Source organism: Rana temporaria, chromosome 2, assembly GCF_905171775.1.
Source record: "Rana temporaria chromosome 2, aRanTem1.1, whole genome shotgun sequence".
In the NCBI taxonomy this organism is placed as follows: Eukaryota; Metazoa; Chordata; class Amphibia; order Anura; family Ranidae; genus Rana; species Rana temporaria.
Window position 1 is genome coordinate 314,140,008 of NC_053490.1, and position 18,434 is coordinate 314,158,441.

General features: G+C 40.3%; 1 protein-coding gene across 2 annotated transcripts in view; it reads left to right on the forward strand.

Moving 5' to 3' along the window:
• Nucleotides 1-18,434, forward strand: part of LOC120927018 (cell wall integrity and stress response component 2-like) — a 66,273-nt gene that overhangs the window by 15,355 nt on the left and 32,484 nt on the right. For both annotated transcript variants that reach the window (XM_040337414.1, XM_040337413.1), the window contains exon 2: nucleotides 6,702-7,248. In XM_040337414.1, the coding sequence (XP_040193348.1) occupies nucleotides 6,711-7,248 (538 nt within the window). In that variant the 5' untranslated portion in view covers nucleotides 6,702-6,710. The remainder of the gene's footprint in view (nucleotides 1-6,701; nucleotides 7,249-18,434) is intronic.

Consider the following 18,434-nt stretch of genomic DNA (forward strand, 5'->3'; position numbering starts at 1 on the left):
ATGAGGTTTCGCCTAGGGTGATAAAAATTCTTGCACCAGCCCTGCCTGCACACTGTTGCATAATACATTCTTCCCTTTGACCCTTTTTTTCACCTGTCAATGTATTTATATGAAAGCATGTTGAATAACTCTTCACTATGATCATCATAATTGGCACCATTTTTTTATTTTTTTTCACTTTTGGGACTTCGCTTTAGTTTTCCCTTTTTGGACTTTTTTCACCATTATCTTTTGTTTTGATACATATGGTATCTGGATTAAGTTTCAATATCTGTTTATCGCTATTCATATTTATCATTAATATCACTATTTGTACACACATTTGCTCTATCTAGAGTTTTTTTGTACTATTATTTTAGTTGTTTTTTCACTATATATGAATAGCATAGTCAATATATGTTTTATTCAAATTTAGTTAATTTCATTAATGTGTTTTTTCCATTATCACATTTGCATTTTCCTTATCATCTACTGATTGGGATATATCACATTTAGCGCTGCACTTTCTTTATCTTCTAGATTCATTTAAGTTTTGTATCACAGACTTTTAGGTGCTGATAGCTTTTTTCACTTCATTCATTTGTGGTACTTTTCCTTTATTCGTTCTAGCGCAGCATTAACCTTTTGGTTATTTTTACTGTTGCATAATACATACCTCCCAACTTTAGAACTTAAAGTGGAGTTCCACCCATGAATATAACATTACATCAGTAGTTTTAAAAAAATGTCATTAGTCCTTTAACCTCTTGACCACCGCCCCATGTCAAAAACACGTCCTCTTTTTAAAGTTGAATATCTCGATAACGGCAGCAGCTGCTGCCACAACCAAGATATTCATCTTTTCAGGGGGCGGTGGTGTACACGATAACGGCGGTCTCCGCGGCGGATTCGCCGCGAGATCGCCGTTATCGGTGGCGGGAGAGGGCCCCTCCCGCCGCTCTCCCGCGCCCTCCGCCGCTTACCGGAGCCGTCGGTAGCGGCGGAGGGGATCGGATGTGTCCGGCAGCTGAGCGGGGACGGGACTGAAGGAGAAATCTCCTTCACCCATCCTCATAGCTCTGCTGGGCGGAAGTGACGTCAAAACATCAGTCCCGCCCAGCCTCTTAAAGAAACATTTTTTTTTTTGTCATTTGAAAAAATTACATTTTTTTTTTTTTTTTTTTTTGCATTTAAGTCTAATTATGAGATCTGAGGTCTTTTTGACCCCAGATCTCATATTTAAGAGGACCTGTCATGCTTTTTTCTATTACAAGGGATGTTTACATTCCTTGTAATAGGAATAAAAGTGATCAATTTTTTTTTTTTTTTTTTCAGTGTAAAAAATTATAAAACGAAATAAAAATAAATAAGAAAACCAAAAATTATTTTTTTAAAGCGCCCCGTCCCGACGAGCTCGCGCGCAGAAGCAAACGCATACGCGAGTAGCGCCCGCATATGAAAACGGTATTCAAACCACACAAGTGAGGTATCGCCGCGATCGTTAGAGTGAGAGCAATAATTCTAGCCCTAGACCTACTCTGCAACTCAAAAAATGCAACCTGTAGAATTTTTTAAACGTCATCTATCGAGATTTTTAAGGGTAAAAGTTTGACGCCATGCCACGAGCGGGCGCAATTTTTAAGCGTGACATGTTGGGTATCATTTTACTCGGCGTAACATTATCTTTCACAATATATAAAAAAATTGGGCAAAATGTATTGTTGTCTTATTTTTTAATTCAAAAAAGTGATTTTTATCCAAAAAAAGTGCGCTTGTAAGACCGCTGCACAAATACGGTGTGACAAAAAGTATTGCAATGACTGCCATTTTATTCCCTAGGATGTCTGCTAAAAAAAATATATAATGTTTGGGGGTTCTGATTAATTTTCTAGCAAAAAAATTGTGATTTTCACATGAAGGAGAGAAGTGCCAGAATTAACCCGGTGGGCAAGTGGTTAAGAAAAGTTTTTTTTTTTTTAGATGCCTTCAAAGTGTTGTTGCTAGGCAGAATAGTTAATCTTCCCTCTTCCTGCACCTAGGTGCTTAAGCTTCCTAACCTACACCGCACAGACTCCTGGGAATGTAGTGGGTGTAACTTTCCAGGAGTCTGTGCATTCCCCAGTCTCGAAGAATCATGTGACTTGGACAGTACAGGTGCTGAAACCTGATCTGAAACCTGTTACACTGCTTGTGCAGCACTGAGCATGTGCGAGATCTGCAAGGCTGAAATCCAGGAAGTCATACAGTCTGGCTTCATGATGCCCACACTTAAGATGGTCCCAGTCAATTTCTATTTTATAAAGTGTCTAAATGCTGCAACAACCTAACAAAACGGACCTTAGTTTACAGACTAACTTTACTAGAATACATTAAGCTTGTGTATTACAGGGGTATTTATATTTAAAAAGTGAAATTGTGGCCGGAACTCCGCTTTAAGAATGAGGAACCCTTCAGGGGGGCAGTGACCTGGGGCGTGCTACATGTGCCGTGGCCAAACTGTAACGTAATGTTTAATGGGTATGGTTAAACACAACTTGGGCTTCCTTTTACCCATAAAATATGCTTTGTTTGCTGTGCCACAACCAAGAATCTCACAGGCACATATGAGCCCTAAAGCAGTCATTAAAAAAAGGCTTCTATTACACAAACTGAAAATATACAGAGAGATAACACATTGTCTGAGCCTACCTTAAAGAAGGACTTCATTAAACTAGTCAAAGAATGCTCAGCAACCAGTGACTGTTGAGACAATAAACACTTTGATGAGAATTATATAATGTACAATATAGTGTATATAGTGTAGGAGTCTGTAAGGCAGAGTGCAGGGGTCAGTGATGTGCAATGCACAGGGTGCAAGGTTTAGAATTGTGTAACACACAGAGTGCTGTCAGATTTAGGATACATAACACAGCAAGAGTCCAGGGTGTGTAATGCACGTGTGTTCAAGGATCAGCAGTATGTAACACACAGAGTGCTATAGTGGATTTAAAAGCACATAACACACAGATAGCAGGGTCAGTAATGCACAGAAAGCAGGGGACAGGAATGTTATGCTCAGAATGCAGGGGTCCAGTAGTACATAATGCACAGAATACATCTTCCCCTCCCAGAAAAAAAATTCTCTTTCACCCCCCAAATTCTCCCTTCCAGCACAACCCCCGTTCTAGTACAAATCCTCCCCCAACTAATTCCTCTGTCCAAATCCCCCCAGCAAGAATCCTCCTCCCCCAAATACCCCCCACTAGCACCACAAATCCCCCCCAAATTCCTCCTACCAGCTATCCCCCTTCTCAGCACAAATATTCTTCCACCCTCCCAGCACAACTACTCATCCTTGAATAAATACCTCTCCCCAAATCCCCCCAGCACAAATCCTCTCCCCATCATCCTGGCACAAACCCTTATTCTCCCTCTTCAGTGGATAGCGGGGGAGGGAGGGAAAGGCCAGGAAAGAGAGAGGGAGAGGGGTAAGGGAGGGGGAAAGAGAAAAAAAGGAAAATGGGAAGGAAGAGAGAGAGAGAGAGAATATAACTACACAAGTATTTACACTATATCACCAAAAGTATTGGAACACTTGCCTTTACACGCACATGAACATTAATGGCATCCTAGTCTTGGTTCAATATTGAGTTGGCCCACCCTTTGCAATTATAATAGCTTCAACTCTTCTGAAAAGGCTGTCCACAAGGTTTAGGTCTGTGTCTATGGGAATGTTTGACCATTCTTCCAGAAGTGCATTTGTGAGGTCAGACACTGATGTGGACGAGAAGGCCTGGCTTGCAGTATTCGCTCAAATTTATCCCAAAGGTGTTATATCAGGTTAAGGTCAGGACTCTGTGCAGGCCAGTCAAGTTCCTCCACCTCAAACTCGCTCATCTATGTCTTTATGGACCTTGCTTTGCACACTGGTGTGCAGTCATGTTGGCGCAAAAAGGGGCCATCCCCAAACTGTTCCCACAATGTTGGGAGCATTAAATTGTCCTAAAAGTATTGATATGCTGACACCTTAAGAGTTCCCCTCACTGGAACTAAGGGGACAAGTCCAACCCCTAAAAAACAACCCCCACACCATAATCCCCCCTCCACCAAATGATTTGGACCAGTGCACAAAGCAAGGTCCATAAAGACATGGATAACGAGTTTGAGGTGGAGGAACTTGACTGGCCTGCACAAAGTCCTGACCTCAACCCGATAGAACACCTTTGGGATGAATTAGAGTGGAGACTGTGAACCAGGCCTTCTTGTCCAAAATCAGTGCCTGACCTCACAAATGTTCTTCTGGAAGAATAGTCAAACATTCCTACAGACACTCTTAAACCTTGTGGACGGCCTTCCCAGAAGAGTTGAAGCTTTAATAGCTGCAAAGGGTGGGCCAACTCAATATTGAACCCTACAGACTAAGACGCCATTAAATTTCATGTGCGTGTAAAGGCAGGCGTCCCAATACTTTTGGTAATATAGTGTATTAGTGCTGCCCTAAACATTTTAGATAACTCTCTGAGGCCATCTTGTGGCACTCAGCGGTGCTACAGTCTTTTTTTTTTTTTTTTTTTTACTATTTATTTTTTGGGTTTATAAAGTTTATAAAAAAAGTGATTTTATCCAAAATTATTTTAGTATAAATTTACAATGCCTATATACTGACATCTTAATAAGATGCTAGGTATTGCCATATCTATATAATTTTATGACACATGAAACATTTAATTTAGTCTTTACATCTTGACGTTCTATAACATTTGGATTATTCCAGCATTTTTGCTGTGTGCTCCAATTTAGGAGATATACCCTTACTTCCTGTCCAAGATATGTAAAGCGAGTAGAAATTTCCTCAAAAGGAAGGAAAAATCTATTGAAAACTGACTTCACTTTCTGTCCAGAGAACAATGGTTACCAGAAAAAAATAAAATTTCACCTCATGATTCTGCATCGAACCCATTACCTGACCTAGGGAGGAAATGCTCACTCACTTATCTATGGAGGAGAAGCAATGTTCACAATGGAGTTATCTTGGAGTAGAGGAATACTGTATGTAAGTAGTCAGTAGACCAGAGACTCTTTTATGCATAGACCTAACATGCTTAAAAAAATGTCGTCCTGATTTAAGGACTTATTTACACTTGCTTCAACTTCAATACATATTTAAGTGCCTACTACTTCAACATGCTTTTTTGACGTGTTTTTGATGCTTCTGTGGTGCTTTAATGATGCTTTTTTGAAGCTTTAATGAAGCTTGGCAGATGCCCTGTGTGTGTAGATATCTCATACCTGCAATACTTTCAAAACAAAGAAAGCAAAGCTAAAGCTGAATTAAAGCCTCTCAAAAGTAGGGGTGCACGAATGTTTTTTTTGGTGCCGAAACCGATACCGAAAATGAAAAATACATTTGGCACAAAAACCGAAACCGATACCGAAAATGACTGTTTTTAAAAAATATTTATATTTTAAATAAAATGTATAAATTTTTATATAACACATTGCTAATAGTATTAGCAAAATTTCCATGCGGTGCACCTCTAGCAGATATGATGCAGGAGATGGTCAGAGACTGCAGACATGGTACAAGAGATTGTCAGAGACTGCAGACATGGTACAGGAGATGGTCAGAGACTGCAGACATGGTACAGGAGATGATCAGAGACTGCAGACATGGTACAAGAGATTGTCAGAGACTGCAGACATGGTACAGGAGATGGTCAGAGACTGCAGACATGGTACAGGAGATGGTCAGAGACTGCTGAACATGGTACAGGAGATGGGCAGAGACTGCAGACATGATACAGGAGATGGTCAGAGACTGGGGACATGGTACAGGAGATGGTCAGACACTGCAGACATGGTACAGGAGATCACTGCAGCCTCACCAGTGCCTATTATATGCAGCCTGCAAGTGCCCATAATTTGCAGCCTGCCTGTGCCTCACCAGTGCCCAGCAGCCTGCCTGTGCCTCACCAGTGCCCAGCAGCCTACCAGTGCTTGTCATGCAGCCTGCCTTTGCCTCACCAGTGCCCAGCAGCCTACCAGTGCTTGTCATGCAGCCTGCCTGTGCCTCACCAGTGCCCAGCAACCTACCAGTGGCAGTTATGCCGCCTGCCTTTGCCTCACCAGTGCCTAGCAGCCTACCAGTGCCCGTCATGCAGCCTGCCTGCATCTCTGTGTGATCTCCGGCAATCTCCATTTGCCACGGAGCTGTATTTGAATTGCCCGGGTTGCAGTAACAATGTCCCGCCTCCTGTAATCACATCACATTGATTCAATGTCCCACCATTGGATCAGTGTGCCATCTGTCACAGAAGGTGGGACATTGTTACTGTGGTCTGTGCAGTTAATCCCTGTGACACACAGAGATCGCGGTGAGGAGGGAGGGGATGAGAGAGTAAGGACAGGGGCTCCAAAACGCCACCCCCATAATGGGAGGCACCAGGGGCGCCTCGCCCCATTTTTTTCATCTTTTTTCTTTCGTCAATATACCGAAAACGCAATTTTTGGCCGATATATTTCAGCAGCTGAAATTTTGGTGCATCCCTACTCGAAAGCTACAGGTGCTTCAAGCAAGCTTTGTCATAGACGTCTATGGAGGCTTTTAAGACTCTTTGAAGCACCACTAAAGCAACATGGGGTATAATTTTCAAAGCAAAGCAAAGACAATGTGTGCACCGTACTAATATGGCATTAAAGCAAGAAATCTTCACTAAAATGTGTTTTTTATTTTTGTTTTCAAGGGTAATAACATGCTGAATATAATGGCCACAAGAACAATGTGTGCAATTGTGGGTATCACTGTTTGCTTCTTCCTGGTTTGTAATGCCAACGCGATGATAACAGACTCAACACCAACTCGGAACCATTCTGCGACATTGGTAAATACAGAGAATTCAATAGTTAGCACTTCTACTCATAGTGCAGAAACAACTCTGTCTACTGACTCAGATGTAACCAATACAAGTTTCAGCAGTACAAGTACCACAACACTGAATGCTTCAAAGCTGCCACAGATTTCTGCATTCACATCTGCTGCCACCACTCAGAGTACAGTGAATGTATCTGGACCTTCAACTTTAAAAAACACTGCAACATCATCTTTATCTTCTTCTAGCACTATGACTCTTCCTGGACCTTCTTCCAGCACTAATAATCAAACATATAGCACATCAACATCTGGGGAAACACGGGTCGTATCAACATTACTTCCAACCGAGACAAAACCAACTCCCCAGGGCAATGGAACTGAAACATCTCCCAATGGTACTGCCTCAACAGCATTGTCAGGTAGGCATGTTATTTCTATCACATCACTTTTATCATATTTGGAGAGTGGGACCATTAAACCTGCAGTGTTATATGGTGTTGATTGGGTAAACCAATAGTAGAATTGATCACACAGTCTTTAAATGGCAATCAGTACTTGTGATAAACCATCTATACTGTTTGGGAAACACTGACAATTGCAAAACATTAGTGCACCAAAAACTAGAAAAACACAGATGAGAACTAGAAATGTTATTCTGAATGTACACTCTGTTTCAGGGACGTGCAGTCAGGGGAGGCAGGTAAGGCAGAGCCTCACCTGCCATGAGCATAAAAAAAAAAAAAATGGTAGACTTTGAGGGTCGTAGCTCGGTGACCAGGGGTCACAGAGACCCCAAATGTGGAGGGTAGGTAGCTGAAGTCCTACCCCATCACTGGTGGGGCTTCTATTATCTATGGTTCCGGAGATACCTGGCTCCTTGTGCAGCCTGTCAGAAGCTACATATAGAACAGCCAGTTTAAATACAAGCTGGCACACTTTGTTTGCAGCAGACTGAAAGGATGAGCTCACATTGCATCTCCTCACTCCTTGTCATTTTTTGTGAGAGGCACTGAGTTCAATGGACAGCCTGGAGCCTTGGACCAATAGTAAAGTACCATTGGCCCAAACTGTCCTATAAAAATCCTGCAGTGGAGGCACGCCTCTTACTGCAGTGTCATAGAAGGGGGCATGTGTCTAAAAGACAAATATTGCCTTCCAGCCCAGCCCTCTTAAATACAAGGAAAAAACATGTGTTTATGGTTATGAGATTTACCCATAATTCCATGTTTTTCTCACACAGTTATGAGGGAGAATGAGAATCTGCTGCTTCTGAAAAGGTACAAGTTTAATCATATATTATTATGCTTTATATATATATATATATATATATATATATATATATATATATATAAGATAATAATTTATTATTTATCAGTTTACTGTGAAATTTCTGGTTTGAACTTCAAACTTCAGTAATTTGTCCGTTAAGCCACCTGCTTGAGTACAGTTTTGAATACATACTAAATTACCTTCAAAATAATATATAATAATTATTTGTATATTACTTACTAATGGTAATTAACCCATGGCCACCCAGGCCAATTCTGACACTTCTCTCCTAGATGTAAAAATCATATTTTTTTTGCTAGAAAATTACTCAGAACTCCCAAACTTTATATATATATATATATATATATATATATATATATATATATATATATATATATATATATATATATATTGTATATAATATTGTTTTAGCAGACACCCTAGGGAATAAAATTATGATCATTGCAACTTTTTATGTTACATACCGGTAGTATTTGTGAAGCAATTTTTCAAACGCATTTTTTTTTGGAAAGAAACTGTTTCATGAATAAAAAAATACTAAAGTTAGCTCTATTTTTTTATTTTTTTGTATACTATGAAAAACGATGTTACGCAGAGTAAATAGATACATATCATGTCATGCTTTAAACTGGAGTATCTGTGACCGGACCCGGCGCATCATAGATTACAGTAAATGGGCGATGACAGCGGCCGTTTACCACATGATCGCTCCGCGTCAAGTGATCACTTGTAAACAAACCGGCGTCATGTCCGGTTCCCCTCTCCCCTCTCTGTACCAATCGGTACAGTGTGAGCAGAGAGGGGAGAGATCAGTTGCAGCAGTGCTGTGGGCTGGACCTGTAGTGCCCACAGTGTTGCTCAGTGAAAATTCCAGCCTCATCCATCCATCCATGCTCAGCAATACTCATCCATCCATCCATACTCAGCAATACTCATCCATTCATACTAAGCAATACTCATCCATCCATGCTCAGCCATCAATCCATACTCAGCAATACTCATCCATCCATCCATACTCTGCAATACTCACCCATCCATGCTAAGCCATCCATCCAGACTCAGCAATACTCATCCATCCATCCATACTCAGCAATACTGATCTATCCATCCATTCTCAGCCATCCCATCCATACTCAGCAATACTCCTCCATGCTCAGCCATCCATCCATACTCAGCAATACTCATCCATCCATATTTAGCAATACTCATCCATCCATGCTCAGCCATCCATACTCAGCAGTACTCATCCATACTGAGCAATACTCATTCATCCATCCATGCTCAGCCATCCCATCCATCCCAGCCATACCCAGCTGTACTCAGCCATACTTATTCATGCTTAGCCATCCCATCCATAATTAGCCATCCATCCATGCTCGGCAATACTCATCCATTCATACTCAGCAATACTCATCCATCCATGCTCAGCCATCAATCCATACTCTGCAATACTCACCCATCCATGCAAAGCCATCCATACAGTCTCAGCAATACTCATCCATCCATGCTCGGCCATCCATCCATACTCAGCAATACTCCTTCATGCTCAGCCATCCATCCATACTCGGCAATACTCATCCATCCATCCATCCATCCATATATAGCAATACTCATCCATCCATCCATGCTCAGCAATACTCATCCATGCTCAGCTATTCATCCATACTCAGCAATACTCATTCATCCATCCATGCTCAGCCATCCCCAGCCGTACTCAGCCATACTTATTCATGCTCAGTCATCCCATCCATACTCAGCCACCCCCATCCATGGCTCATCCATCCCCATTCATTCATGCCACATCAGTTCTCATCCATGCCACTACAGTGCCTCACAAAAGATTAATAGGTATTTAAATTCGATTTGAAATGTATGCCCCCTAGAACACCTGACAGTGCTTCCTGCATGTTGTGGCCAGGCTGTGGAAAAGTCTTGCACATGTGGTATTGTTATACTCAGGAGGAGTAGGAGAATGTATTTTGGGGTGTAATTTTTGGTATGTACATGCTATGTGTTAGAAATATTGTATAAATGGACAAGTTTGTGTAAAAAAAAAAAATATTGTACAAAACATAACATGTTCAAAAGACTCATTATGCCTCATAGATTATATGTTAGGGTGTTTTCTTTCCAAAATGGGGTAATTTTTGGGACGTTTCCATTGTCCTGGTGCTCTGGGGCCTTCAATAGTGCAAATGGTAGTCAATAAATGATATGTGTAATTTATGCTCCTAGAACACCTGATGGTGCTCCCTGCATGTTGGGCCTCTGTATGTGGTCACGCTGTGTAAAAGAAAAAATTAAGAAGGAAGCACTCACAATGCCACATCCGTAAGTTGAAGCAAGAACATAAAAGGCTACTTCTTAAAGTAACCAAGGGTCGGACTTTTAAGGCATGGAAATAATGGAGAAGTATACATAAAAAAAAATATTTATTAGAAAAAGTACATAATAGATAAACAGTGTTCAAGAATTAAAAATCATATAAAATTATGTAGTTTGTACAATGAGCCCTTGTGTGTCTACGCGTTTTGCCGCTAGGCATCTTCAGGACAATGATCAAGGTTCAAAAGGGATGACAAAAAAAAGAGAATGAGTCTCACTATCTGGAATGAGATACATTCAAATTATAAATCTGACACACAAACATATATATATCATACATTTTATTGTTTGAAAAAACGTATGCTAGAATGTCTTAGTGAATAGCCAAGAGACAAGAGGGCATTGAAATTAATAAAAAAACAAAAAGAAAAAGCAGAGAAGATTGAGAGATATAGTACCTTAAAATGGACTGAGCCTCATGTACAAAATACGGTAGATGGAAAATTATCACAATATGGAAAATTTCCAAAGAATTGTAGGGAAAGTGTAGGGATGGTTCTAATGAAAAAAAACATGCAGTAAGTATATTATATATACTATAATTCCAACCATTATAACCAGGATCCCCGAGATTTAAAGGGATTTATATCAGTATCAGAGTCAGGGTTCATACTCTAATCAACAAGGTGGACCATCAAACCGAGACTATCATCAACAGGAGTATAGAAGAAGTCCGGTACATACACAAGACAAGTATGAACCTTTAGCTAATTATATTGAAGAAACATACTCCCGGTCTTTTTTAGATCATCGCCGGAACGACAGATCTCCACCCCGGGGGGCGGAATCAATGTACACACAAAGTCCAGACGAAAGAGAGGATGCAGGGGGGGACAAGGGCTCAAAAAGAAGAGAAGTCCAATAGGCCAAGGAATCATTAACCTTAGTGGGGTTGAGCTAACTAACACTGAGCTTACCCTACTAGATAAGGGTCTCAAATTTGCACCTAAGAAAAATCTGAATAAATTTGATGTTTACGTTGACATTCAGAAATACACAAGGAAACTAAATATCAAAAAATACATGCTCAGCCAACCTGTAAGAAGTGAAATTGGTGGAAATTTACCAGGAAGAATTCAACATAGTGCACTAAGAAATAAATCCCTCTTTAACCCCCAAGTACACAACAACCAGCATGTGGAAGTATTTAACAAAATGGTGCTAAAGGATCTGGAAAAACTTAAAATAAAGAAACTACCAGATCCCAAAGTTATTCACAAGGGGATACAAGAATTGGAGAAAAACAAGCAAATGATAATACGACCGGCTGACGAGGGTGGAGCTATTGTGCTTTTGTCGAAAGAGTATTATTATGAGGAATTGGGCAATCAGCTTAAAGATTTTAACACATATATTAAACTCAGAACCAACCCAATGGGAGAGTATAAGGAAGAATTGGCTGTGCTCATCCAAAAGGGCAGAGATAAAGGAATTTTATCCAAGAGAGAAAGTAAATATCTAAATCCGGATATGTGTTGAGTTCCTATTATTTATACGGTACCCAAAGTACACAAGGACCTTCTCAAGCCACCTGGGAGACCGATTATTAATGGTATCCAGTCGATAAATTCACGTCTAGGGGAATATGTGGATACGTTTATCCAGCCACTTGTGTCTCACACCAAGGCCTATCTCAGAGATACTAAACATCTTATCCAGATTTTGGAAACCGTAGTGATCTCCCCACAGAATAAGTACCTGATAGCAACAGCTGATGTAGCATCGCTATATACCAATATTAACCATGAGGAAGCGATTGGCGCCACTAAGTGGGCAATGAACAACTTCAGCCAACTCATCTCTAAACAAAAAAAGTTTATTCTGAGATGTTTAGCCTACGGATTGCAGCATAATTATTTTTGGCATCAATCCCAGTACTACAGGCAACTTAATGGCATAGGAATGATAGCAAAATATGCACCCAGCGTAGCGAATGTCTTCATGTCAGAGTGGGAGGAGTCGGCTATTTATAATAATATGCCTAACCGTCTGATATTGTATAAAAGATTCATAGATGACCGCATAGTCATCTGGAATGGTGATGAACAGTCTCTAAAACTATTTTTCGAGAATTTGAATCTAAATCAAAAAAATATTTCTTTGAGTTATACAATCAGCAATCACACTGTACAGTTTCTGGACCGAGAAATCACTCTGGAAGATAAACAAATAACAACGAAAACATATTTTAAGCCAGTGGAACGTAATAGCTACATTCCAGTTGACAGCTGTCATTTCGAACCGTGGCTAATAAACATCCCCAAAGGACAGCTTTTACGAATACGCAGGAATTGTACTGACCCACAAGTATACTTGGAACAAGCAAAATCAGTGGGTATAAAATTGATCAATAAAGGGTATAACGAGAAGTTCATTCAGGAACAAATTCTTAAAGTATATGAGACACCGAGATCCTCTCTCATACAAGATACAGTCAAACGTGACAAAATGGATAATTATCCACCTATCATCTTGAATTATACTGTCCAACACAAACAGTTAGAAGCAATCTTCAAAAAGCACTGGCCAATATTAAAAGCTGATCGCCAACTACAGGGTATTCTACCCATGCATCCCAGGGTAGTATACCGTAAAGCTCCGACACTGAGGGATTTAGTAGCTAAAAATGTTCCTGATCCACCCATAAGAAACAATGCACTTACCTTCTTTCAGGGAAAGGGATTTTTTCCCTGTAAAAGGTGTTTTGCATGTAAAAATACTAACTTCAATGGTCAGAAATGCACCAATTTTACGTCTAATGTCACCAAGAAGGAGTATAAAATTGAAGATTTAATCACCTGCAGAACAGAAGGTGTTGTGTATGTTCTGGAATGTCCATGCTCTTTGCAATATATATGTCGTACCAAACGTCCTCTTTGAAAACGCCTAAGAGAGCATGTCCAGAATATTCAAAAGGCATTTCCAAAACATAGTGTCTCTCGTCACTTTGAGCTATGCCACCAAAAAACCCCAAAAGGAATGAAATTTTGGGGCATTCAGAAATATAGCCCCCACTGGAGAGGAAGCCATAGGGTGAGAGAGATCAGTAAGGCTGAATCCAGATGGATTCATGAGATGGGATCGCTCTCGCCTAATGGCCTTAACATTGATTTCGATCTGAATTGTTTAATTTCTGATTATTAATTTATTTATTATAAATAGATTGGGTTTTATGATTCGGATATTTTTAATTTAATGTGGATAATATTGTCTATATATATTTATTAATTATTGTTTTTTATTATATATATTCTAATAGTATTTTATACATGTGTGTAGTTGGGCATTATATACATGTATATATATATTTTTTTATGTATTTTTTAATGTCATCATATCCATGTATTTTAGTATTCATGTTGATTCATATACACAGGGGATTGTATGTTTTTGTGTGATACACGCGGCACTCAGATTTTTGTGTTCACTGCACAATAACAGTCCCCATATGTGATACTAAATGGCATATGTATACTGGCTAATAAGTGTTGCTGAGAGCCGCGCAGCATGGATCGCATGGTTGCACATAATAAGAATATAGATCAAGTTTATTCTTACCTGTGTTTTTTAGTTATCAGTTCTATTGATTAAAATTGATTATATGGATGTATTTATTGTTATAAGATACTTGTTACTGCTTTGGTGTCTGTTGCTTGCAATGATGTAGTCATAGGTGTCCCCCATTGGTCTATTCCCGCTCATGCGGGTGTGTGATTGGCTATTTATAGCTTCAGTTATCTTCAGTCACACATTGACCCATGAGTAAGTCACGTGACTAGTGATGATACGCGTGGGGGAGGAGCTTGAGTTACAGGACGCACGGATGTGCCGAATGAGGAACCTGACGAACTGAGCAGCACACACATCGTTGCAGCCTTATGTTATCTGGGGATTCGAGAGTGACATCCTTGTGTTGTGAACACTATTTCCCTTATCCTTGCAGTATTATGCTATGTTGGTTTCTTTCTTCTTGCATATGTCTGGTGAGCATTGAAAAGCACTGGTGGAAAGCGCATTCTGACATGATTGTTGATTCCTGTGATCTTATTGCTACAATCATCAAGTCGAATTAACCCTATACACAGTGCATGTGTGGTTTGGGGAGTGTGTCGCCGAGCTGATCCATGATTCTAGTATCAATGGAACTATATATCACTATATGAACTGTGGAATTCATTGTTTACAATATATTGCTCATTTCTCTCCAGTTTTTTTTGGTGTGTTGATATTTTACACAATTAGTTGATTTAGCGCATTATATATAAGTTTTGTCTCTTTTTGGTTTGGTTCACCTTTCTTAATTGCAGCTTTATCATTTGTTTATTGATTGTGTGCTATAAATTATTGATTATTAGTAGCGCTGTAGCACCCATTTACATAATATATATACTGGCGAATAGTTAGGGGTTAAGGAATTAAAGATAAATACCTATTCAGAAATCCAAAAATGATATCCAATTGTGTACAGAATACCACAAAAATGTTGTGAAACACTATCAATTGACTCCAAAACGCCACACTGATTCTAATGAATAGAAATAATGATAATAAACCATGGTACAGAAGGGCCTAATATAGGTAAAAGTAAAGTCTGTAAAACAGATGAAGGTATATAAAAATATATAAAGATACCTACTCGTGATTGAAGTAAACTGAAGTTAGAACAGGGGCAGCTATGCCTTACACATCAAAGGCAACAGCAAAGAAATAACCAGGGTCCAATAGAGGAAAGAATATGGAACTTCTAAACGCAGGCAGGATATATTTTTTTTAATTCCTTTATTTTCAAGTACAAAAGACAGTACGGCTGTCGACCGGCACAAAATACATACAGCGTCAGCAGCTAGTATAGGTCACACAAAGAGATAAAAAACAAGAAGGGGGTCACCAAACTAAATTGACATAAACACTTCAGTAAAGTATTGTTGACAAGGCATAAATGGTAGGTCAAAGATACCGGAGCCGAATATGAGGCCTTAGAGGCAACCAAACAGATGATTATAAGACCAATAACCTCTATAAATGCAGATGGTGCTATACTATACAGTAACATTTTGTATTTTAATAATAGTTTGGGGGGCAGAGCAAACCAACAACCAGATGGGCCCGGATAAAAGGCCCACATAGCTATTGGCGTCCACAGGATAGTGCAGTTTCAAAGTGAAAAAGTCCATTATTGGATGATAGCTAAGGGGAAAGGACATCAGCAAAAAGAAAGGAGGGGGAGAGAAAGAGGAGAAGGCCGAGAACCGACCCTTAGAGAAGGAGGGAGGGGCCAGAGAAAGAGGGGGGAAAGAACAAGAGAATATAATAACAAAAAGAAGTGTGAGAGTATCCCCCGACCATAGGTGTGCGCACAGGGTGTGCCAGGTGCACAGATTCCCCCTGCTGTAGCAGAAAAAGACTGGGGAATCTCTGTCCACAGTTCCTTTCGCTCTCACAAAAGTGAGACATCAGGGGTCTGTTTAGACCCCTGATATTTCCCCAAAGCCCCCCAATGGGGCTCCTTAAAATTTGTTTAACCATTTGCCGCCCGCCAATGACAGATTGACGTCGGCAAAGTGGTTTCAATATCCTGAGTGGACGTCATATGACATCCTCAGGATATTGAGCCGCTGCGCGCCCCCGGGGGCGCGCATCGCGGCGATCATTGTTGCAGGGTGTCAGTCTGACACCCCGCAACACCAATCTAGGTAAAGAGTCTCTCACGGAGACTCTTTACCACGTGATCAGCCGTGTCCAATCACGGCTGATCACGATGTAAACAGGAAAAGCCGGTAATCGGCTTTTCCTCACTCGCGTCTGTCAGACGCGATAAGAGGAGAGCCGATCGGCTGCTCCTCTGACAGGGGGGGTTTGTGCTGATCGATTATCAGCACTGGACCACCAGGGATGCCCACTGGACCACCAGGGATGCAAAACAAAAAACACAGGTATGCCACCCTAGACCACCAGGGATGACAATGACACAAAAAATGGATGCCAGTGACCGCAATAGATGCAAATCAGTGCCCACAATGGGCATCACTGATTGGCAGACATTGTTTGGCACTGATTGGCATCCATTAGTACAACACATACGATAGTGCCACCTATCAGTGCCCATCTATGCCCATCCATGCCGCCTATCAGTGCCCATCCATGCCACCTATCAGTGCCCATCCATGCCGCCTATCCGTGCCGCCTATCCGTGCCCATCTGTGCCGCCTATCCGTGCCCATCCGTGCCGCCTATCAGTGCCCATCCGTGCCGCCCATCAGTGCCCATCCGTGCCGCCCATCAGTGCTGCATATTAGTGCCCATCAATGCCACCACATCAGTGCCACCTCATCAGTGCCCATCAGTGCAGTACCATCAGTGCCCATCAGTGAAGGAGAAAACATACTTATTTACAATGTTTTATAACAGAAACAAAAAAACTTTTTTTTTTTAAATTTTCGGTCATTTTTTTATTTATTTTTTTGCAGAAAATAAAAATCCCAGAGGTAATCAAATACCACCAAAAGAAAGCTCTATTTATGGGTACAAAATGATAAAAATATAGTTTGGGTACAGTGTTGCATGACCGCACAATTGTCATTCAAAGTGCAACAGCGCTGAAAGCTAAAAATTGGTCTGGGCGGGAAGGTGTATAAGTGCCTGGTATGGAAGTGGTTAAAAAAAAAAATAATAATAATATATAAATATATATATTTTTAAATAATAAAAAAATTAAATTGTAAAAATAAAAAAAATAGTAAACTACTGACACCAATATCTGCCCTACTGACACTGTCCATTGCCCTACTGCTATATATATATATATATATATATATATATATATATATATATATATATATATATATATTATAAGGGGTTAGCTCGGTAGCGGGGGTGTGTGACCCCCTGGATGGGTTCACTACACACTGAACGATACAGAGAAACAGCCGAAGATGGTTGAAAACAAAGAATTTGGTTTATTCTTCCATCTTGCTGGAAACAATTGCAAGCATCCAAACAGCATAAACAAAATCAAACACAAAATAAACCCTGTCTACCACACAGGAACCTATCTATGGAGTCTGGCACAGCCTACTGCTGGGCAGACACTGCTGGTCATACAGCAGAAAAAAACAAATAGTCTTTTTGATTTTTATCACACAGAAAAATCAACAGCACCTCACCTCTTCAGAAGTATTTCTGTTCACTGCTCTCCTTCACTCAAAAAGCCTCAGGATGCAGCAATCAGTAGTAATCCTCTGGATTACTTATAGAGGTCTTAATTGCCTCATTCTTAACAGCTGAAGTTTTCCAACGCCCTTAAATCTTTCTGGCTGCTTCTGCAGCCGACATCTGATAATAATTGGTATATTGTCTAAACAAGGCAGAAATGTATCTCCCGTCTGACAACACCCACAGATTTACCTGACTTCCTGTCACAATATATATATATATTAGTGCTGTCAAACGATTAAAATTTTTAATCGCGATTAATCGCATTAATGTCATAGTTAACTCACGATTAATCTATCTAATTTATGACGAATTTCCCCACAAATATCGCACAATTCTGCAAGTGATTATAATTTATTATCGCTGTTTTCTAGCTGATCTAAAACCATTTTTGACATAAAGGGACACTTTTGGACAATCTACAGTTTTTCAGGCAGAAAGAATAGTTTTTATTTTATAAAAGTACATGTAGGACACTGGGCAGACCACTAGGGACAAGGGGGGTGTGTATTTTTTACATACAGTACTGTAATCTATAAGATTACAGTATACTGTGTTTATTGTGTTTGTTTACTTTTTTTAATTTGGCGCCGTTCTCCGCTCCCGTGCGTCGTAACGTCGCAGGGAACGGAGATCGGCGGCACACAGGCACTGTGAATCGAGCGAGGAGGACCCGCCGAGCGAGGAGGACCCGCCAAGCGAGGAGGACCCGCTCGAT